Source organism: Eriocheir sinensis, chromosome 69 (assembly GCF_024679095.1).
Source record: "Eriocheir sinensis breed Jianghai 21 chromosome 69, ASM2467909v1, whole genome shotgun sequence".
Taxonomy (NCBI): Eukaryota; Metazoa; Arthropoda; class Malacostraca; order Decapoda; family Varunidae; genus Eriocheir; species Eriocheir sinensis.
The window spans coordinates 6,898,130-6,905,692 of NC_066577.1; the positions used below are offsets into that span (position 1 = coordinate 6,898,130).

Here is a 7,563-nt window from a genome sequence, read left to right on the forward strand (position 1 = left end):
GTGGGGAATAACAGTGATGCCAGATTGTCGTACTCAGCCTCCTAAATATACCGAATCCGACCCCAAATCTGTCTCCTGGTCCCCAATAACGAGATCCATTTATATCTAACGTTAAAATAGTTAATTCCTAATGTTTCTTGGCAATACATAGGCTTCAGAAAAAGGTAAATACTTAACACTATAGTCTGAGTACGATAACCTGACAACACACATCTGGCATTCCAAAAACGTCACCTTCCCTCAGTCACCCACACGACACGGAGGGAGGTAGACGTGCGCTCTTCTTTCCCGCCATGGCTTCAGAAACTTCAAAGAAAAGCAAAGATGTCCGGAAATCCTCGACGGGGAACTTAACAGTGGACAAGATCTTCGCTAAATACAGGTGAGATAATGACCCACCTGTCTTTAATGTATATATATGTGACATTGATATTTCTCCCTTACCAACGGGGCGTTAAAAAAAGAGAAAGCGAGCCCGCGCGATTGACCTCCATATTTCTGCCATTTTCTCTAATTTCCAGCGCTCGGGGAAGGCTTGGAGGGTCGGGAAATGTGGATATAACCTGCATGTCCTTGGAAATACACGCCGGTCCTTGGGAAATGTGTAGTTACTGAGAAATATGCGTTTTTGTACACATATAATTCTGGATTCTTAAAATGACCTCCATATTTCTGCTATTTTCTCTAATTTCCATCACTCGGGGAAGGCTTGGAGGGTCGGGAAATGTGGAGATAACCTGCATGTCCTTGGAAATACACGCGGGTCCTTGGGAAATGTGTAGTTACTGAGAAATATGCGTTTTTGTACACATATAATTCTGGATTCTAAAAATGACCTCCATATTTCTGCTATTTTCTCTAATTTCCATCGCTCGGGGAAGGGTTCAAGGGTCGGGAAATGTGGATATAACCTGCATGTCCTTGGAAATACACGCCGGTCCTTGGGAAATGTGTAGTTACTGAGAAATATGCGATTTTGTATCCCCATATAATTCTGGGTTCTAAAAATGACCTCCATATTTCTGCTATTTTCTCTAATTTCCAGCGCTCGGGGAAGGTCTCAAGGGTCGGGAAATGTGGATATAACCTGCATGTCCTTGGAAATACACGCGGGGCCTTGGGAAATGTGTAGTTACTGAGAAATACGCGATTTTGTATCCCCATATAATTCTGGGTTCTAAAAATGACCTCCATATTTCTGCTATTTTCTCTAATTTCCAGCGCTCGGGGAAGGCTTGGAGGGTCGGGAAATGTGGATATAACCTGCATGTCCTTGGAAATACACGCGGGTCCTTGGGAAATGTGTAGTTACTGAGAAATATGCGTTTTTATACACATATTATTCTGGGTTCTAAAAATGACCTCCATATTTCTGCTATTTTCTCTAATTTCCAGCGCTCGGGGAAGGCTTGGAGGGTCGGGAAATGTGGAGATAACCTGCATGTCCTTGGAAATACACGCTGGGCCTTGGGAAATGTGTAGTTACTGGGAAATATGCGATTTTGTATCCCCATATAATTCTGGGTTCTAAAAATGACCTCCATATTTCTGCCATTTTCTCTAATTTCCAGCGCTCGGGGGAGGCTTGGAGGGTCAGGAAATGTGGATATAACCTGCATGTCCTTGGAAATACACGCCGGTCCTTGGGAAATGTGTAGTTACTGAGATATACGCTTTTAAATAATTCTTTTTGCAATTTCTCTCTAATATTTTTCCTCCATTTTTTTGGTTCAAGTCTAAGATAGGTTGAAAGGGCTGTATTTTGTCTTTTTCGGGGGGGGGGGGGTGTCATTTTGTGGTCATAGGTATGTGTGGTCAGGTCAGGTCAGCTTGGGTTGGGGTGGGTCAAGGTTATATTATGGGCGATCTCTCTCTCTCTCTCTCTCTCTCTCTCTCTCTCTCTCTCTCTCTCTCTCTCTCTCTCTCTCTCTCTCTCTCTCTCTCTCTTCTTTCCTTGCCCTGAATTAAAAATTATAGATTGATATAGTTAAATTTAGTAGTAGTAGTAGTACTAGTAGTAGAATTATCAAGAGCTCTTTATATATCAACCTAACTTAACCCAACTTAATCTAACTTATCCTAACCTAACTTATCCTAACCTAACTTAACCTAACTTAACCTAACCTAACTAAACTTAGCCTAACTTAGCACCCCCACAGGACATTAACCTAACCTAACCTAACCCTCTGTTGATCTTTGCCATAAGGTGCTGGCTGTCATGTGTTTGAAGATACCCTAAACTTAACCTAACATAACAAAACCCCAAACAGTCACTATAGGTCTTGACTCAGAAAATTCATATATGCTTCCTTACTAATGAGACTTTCTATACAACAAAGTGAGGTCATTCTGTGTTGATTTATACCATAAGGTGCTGGCTATCATGTGTTTGAAGATACCCTAAACCTAACCTAACAAAACCTCAAACAGTCACTATAGGTCTTGACTCAGGAAATTCATATATGCTTCCTTACTAATGAGACTTTCTATACAACAAAGTGAGGTCATTCTGTGTTGATTTATACCATAAGGTGCTGGCTGTCAAGTGTTTGAAGATACCCTAAACTTAACCTAACCTAACAAAACCCCAAACAGTCACTATAGGTCTTGACTCAGGAAATTCATATATGCTTCCTTACTAATGAGACTTTCTATACAACAAAGTGAGGTCATTCTGTGTTGATTTATACCTTAAGGTGCTGGCTATCATGTGTTTGAAGATACCCTAAACTTAACCTAACCTAACAAAACCTCAAACAGTCACTATAGGTCTTGACTCAGGAAATTCATATATGCTTCCTTACTAATGAGACTTTCTATACAACAAAGTGAGGTCATTCTGTGTTGATTTATACCATAAGGTGCTGGCTGTCAAGTGTTTGAAGATACCCTAAACTTAACCTAACCTAACAAAACCCCAAACAGTCACTATAGGTCTTGACTCAGAAAATTCATATATGCTTCCTTACTAATGAGACTTTCTATACAACAAAGTGAGGTCATTCTGTGTTGATTTATACCATAAGGTGCTGGCTGTCAAGTGTTTGAAGATACCCTAAACTTAACCTAACCTAACAAAACCCCAAACAGTCACTATAGGTCTTGACTCAGAAAATTCATATATGCTTCCTTACTAATGAGACTTTCTATACAACAAAGTGAGGTCATTCTGTGTTGATTTATACCATAAGGTGCTGGCTGTAAAGTGTTTGAAGATAACCTAAACTTAACCTAACCTAACAAAACCCCAAACAGTCACTATAGGTCTTGACTCAGAAAATTCATATATGCTTCCTTACTAATGAGACTTTCTATACAACAAAGTGAGGTCATTCTGTGTTGATTTATACCATAAGGTGCTGGCTATCATGTGTTTGAAGATACCCTAAACTTAACCTAACCTAACCTAACTTAACACCCCCCCCCACCCCCATATACTCACCCCCCCCTCTTCTCTACCTACCCCCACAGGACATGCGACTCTGCGGCTGTGTGGTGGGCTGTCTTTGGGGTCGTCTGTGCCCTGACAGCTGCTACCCGGTTCTATAACGTCGGACAGCCTGAGCATGTTGTGTGAGTGTGTGTGTGTGTGCGTGTGTGTGTGTGCGTGTGTGTGTGTGTGTGTGTGTGTGTGAGGAGGAGGAGGAAAGGAAAATTGGGAGATGGAGGATAAGAGAAGGGGGAGAGAGAGAGAGAGAGAGAGAGAGAGAATTCTTGAGATTAACTCCTCCTCCTCCTCCTCTTCTTTCCTTTCCCTTCCCTTCTCCTCCTCTTCCTTCTCCCTCCCTTCTCTCTCTCTCTCTCTCTCTCTCGCTCATTCCCTTCCCTAATTCCTCCTCCTTCCCTTTCCTTCCCTCCCTCCCTTCTCCTCCTCCTCCTCCTCCTAGCAAGGGGTTAAGGAAGAAGAAGAAGAGGAGGAGGAGGGAGATAAAGAAGAAGAATATGTATAATAATAATAATAATAATAATAATAATAATAATAAATTTAAAATCATTTCCTACTTTCTTTTTCTTTTTTGTTGTTTTTCTTGTTTTTTTTTTACACGAATAACCAGTTTTCTTTTTTTGTTTTTGTTTTACGAGTCCAGTCCGAGAGAGAGAGAGAGAGAGAGAGAGAGAGAGAGAGAGAGAAAGTTGCTAGGTGAGGTTGTGTGTGTGTGGAGAAAAGATACCTTGCTCACTTTCTTTCTCTCTCTCTCTCTCTCTCTCTCTCTCTCTCTCTCACTCTCTCTCTCTCTCTCTCTCTCCTTCTCAAACAAGCTGCATCATTGTTTAAAGAGAGAGAGAGAGAGAGAGAGAGAGAGATTCTGCTGTGTCATATATATGGAAAGTGTGTGTGTGTGTGTGTGTGTGTACATCTCTCTTGCATGTGATGTGTGTGTGTGTGTGTGTGTGTGTGTGTGTGTGTGTGTGTGTGTGTGTGTGTGTTGCAAGAATGTGTTGAAATGTCTCTCTCTCTCTCTCTCTCTCTCTCTCTCTCTCTCTCTCTCTCTCTCTCTCTCTCTCTCTCTCTCTCTCCTCCTCTTCCTGAAAAACATTATTGATCACTACAATAAGCTTCCTCCTACTACTACTACTACTACTACTACTACTACTAATCTCACTCTCTCGGCTCACAGGTGGGACGAGACTCACTTCGGCAAGTTTGGCAGCTGGTACATCAATCGGACCTTCTTCTTTGATGTCCACCCCCCCCTGGGCAAGGTAAGGGGGTGGGGGGGGAGGGGGAGTGAGGGAAGAGAAGAAGGAAGGAGAGAGAGTGAGAGAGAAGAGAGGAAGAAGGGGTGTGAGATAGATAGAGAGAGGGAGAGGGAGAGGGAGGAGGAGGAGGAAGAAGGGAAGGGAAGGAAGGGATGAGAGAGAGAGAGAGAGAGAGAGAGAGAGAGAGAGAGACGGTATAGGCAGGGGATGGTATGACTTAACTACAACTACTTCAACTACTACTACTACTATTACTTCCCCTCCACACAGATGCTGATTGGTGCTTTTGGGTACATGACGGGGTATGATGGAACCTTCCCCTTCGTCAAACCTGGAGACTCCTACGAAGGGGTCAACTACCTGGGGATGAGAGTGGTGAGTGCGTGTGTGTGTGTGTGTGTGTGTGTGTGTGTTTGTAGGGATGGGAGTGTGTTTCCCTTCCCTTCCCTTCCTTTCTATTCCTTTCCTTTCCCTTCTGTTCTATTCCTTTCCATTCCCTTCCTTTTCCTTCCCTTCCAATCTCTTCCCTTCCTTTCCCTTCCCTTTCTTTCCCTCCCCTTCCATTCCAGTCCATTCCCTTCCCTTCCCTTCCATTCCATTCCCTTCCTTTCCTTCCCCTTCCTTTCCTTCCCCTTCCCTTCCCTTCCTTTCCCTTCCAATCTCTTCCCTTCCATTCCATTCCATTCCATTCCCTTCCTTTCCTTCCCCTTCCCTTCCCTTCCTTTCCTTTCCCCTTCCAATCTCTTCCCTCTCCTTCCATTCCATTCCATTCCTTTCCTTCCCCTTCCCTTCCTTTCCCTTCCAATCTCTTCCCTCCCCTTCCATTCCATTCCATTCCCTTCCTTTCCTTCCCCTTCCCTTCCCTTCCTTTCCCTTCCAATCTCTTCCCTCCCCTTCCATTCCATTCCATTCCCTTCCTTTCCCTTCCCTTCCCTTCCTTTCCCTTCCAATCTCTTCCCTCCCCTTCCCTTCCCTTCCTTCCCTTCCCTTCCTTCCTTCCTTCCTTCCTTCCAATCTCTTCCCTCCTTCCATTCCATTCCTTCCTTCCTTTCCTTCCCTTCCTTCCTTTCCTTCCAATCTCTTCCTCCTTCCATTCCATTCCATTCCCTTCCTTCTTCCTTCCTCTTCCTTCCTTCCTTCCATTCCATTCCATTCCTTCCTTCCCTTCCTTCCTTTTCCCTTCCTTCCTCCCTTCTCCCCTTCCTTCCTTGTGATGTGTGTGTATGTGCATGAATGATAATATACACACACACACAAAAAAAAAAAAAAAATAAAGAATGAAATAAAACCAAAATTAAAATAACTGACAAATAAAACCATAAAAAAACACCATATCTCACACATTTAACCCCCCCCCCTCTCCCCCCCCCCCTCCCCCCCCCCAGTGCTGCACGGCGATGGGAGCGTGCCTGGTTCCATTCGCCTTCATCATCGTGTGGGAGATGACGCAATCCCTCCCGGCGGCCACGTTTGCCTCCTCGCTTATCCTGTTCGGTGGGTAACAGTAGTAGTAGTAGTAGTAGTAGTAGTGGTAGAGGTAGTAGTAGTAGTACGGTTTAGTATCTACCTCATTACTACATCTACAGACAGTCCTTGTGTTTCGATGTTTCTTGGGGGGCTTCGTGGTGCAGTGGTTAGCACACTCAGCTCACAACCGAGAGAGCCTGGGTTCGATTCCCGGGCGGAGTGGAAATATTAATCAGGGGTCCTGTCTCCTGGGGTCTGTTCCCTTCTCCTATAGTTCCTTCCCGTTCTGTCTCTCTCCGGCATATGACCACAGATGTTGCGCCGACTAAACAAAACTTTACAACTTTTTCCTGTCTCCTGGGGTCTGCCATCATTCTCGGGTTAATACCTGGTACCCATTCACTGCTGGGGGGTGGACAGGGAATAGTTGGAAAGTTTGCAACATCTGTGGTCATATGCCGGAGAGAGACAGAAGGGGAAGGAATTATAGGAGAAGGGAACAGACCCCAGGAGACGGGACACAACCCCTGATTAATACCTGGTACCCATTCACTGCTGGGTGGACAGGGGCATAGGGTATCGGAAAAGTTGGAAAGTTTTGTTTAGTCGGCGCAACATCTGTGGTCATATGCCGGAGAGAGACAGAAGGGGAAGGAATTATAGGAGAAGGGAACAGACCCCAGGAGACAGGACACAACCCCCGATTAATACCTGGTACCCATACACTGCTGGGGGGTGGACACGGGCGTAGGGTATCGGAAAAGCCGCCCAAAATTTTCCACTCGTAAAAAAAAAAAAAAAACTGAAAAATCTGTCTTGTTTGACCTTGCAAGTTTTATATTTATGTACAAATTTATTTACAAAAAAAAATCTTTTCAAATATATATTTTTTTCTATTCATCAAAATCTTTTCAAACTTCTGCAATATTTTCACGTCAGGCTTAAAGGACATGAGTGAGTTAGTTTTTTGTCCAGTAGTTTTGAAAATATAAGTCTTGTGTCACCCGAACTTAACCCCTCCTAACGCACCCTAGTCTAACTCAGCCTGCCGTCCCCCCCCAGACATCGGGCTTCTCACCTTGACGCAGTACATCCTCCTCGACCCTATACTGCTGTTTTTCATCATGGGATCTGTTGTGGGATGTGTCAAATTCCATGCACAGAGGCACAGGTGAGCGTGTGTGTGTGTGTGTGTGTGTGTGTGTGTTTCTCTGTCTTTTCAATCTCTTTCATTCTTTGTCTAAGTTATTTTCTCTCTCTCTCTCTCTCTCTCTCTCTCTCTCTCTCTCTCTTCATTTCTCTATCTCTCTCTGTTTCCTTTCTATCCTAATCTGTTTCCTTTCTATCCTAATCTCACTCTCTATCTATCTATCTATCTATCCCCCACCCCCCCCT

At 44.0% G+C, this 7,563-nt stretch overlaps 1 protein-coding gene across 2 annotated transcripts in view; it reads left to right on the plus strand.

Annotated features, from left to right (window-relative positions):
- Positions 1–217: 217 nt before the first annotated feature.
- The window catches only part of LOC126988553 (protein O-mannosyl-transferase 2-like), a 21,013-nt gene continuing 13,667 nt past the window's right edge, over positions 218–7,563 (plus strand). For both annotated transcript variants that reach the window (XM_050846881.1, XM_050846882.1), the window contains exons 1-6: positions 218–382; positions 3,472–3,573; positions 4,620–4,704; positions 4,972–5,076; positions 6,087–6,195; positions 7,231–7,339. In XM_050846881.1, coding sequence (XP_050702838.1) covers positions 294–382; positions 3,472–3,573; positions 4,620–4,704; positions 4,972–5,076; positions 6,087–6,195; positions 7,231–7,339 — 599 coding nt within the window. In that variant the 5' untranslated portion in view covers positions 218–293. The remainder of the gene's footprint in view (positions 383–3,471; positions 3,574–4,619; positions 4,705–4,971; positions 5,077–6,086; positions 6,196–7,230; positions 7,340–7,563) is intronic.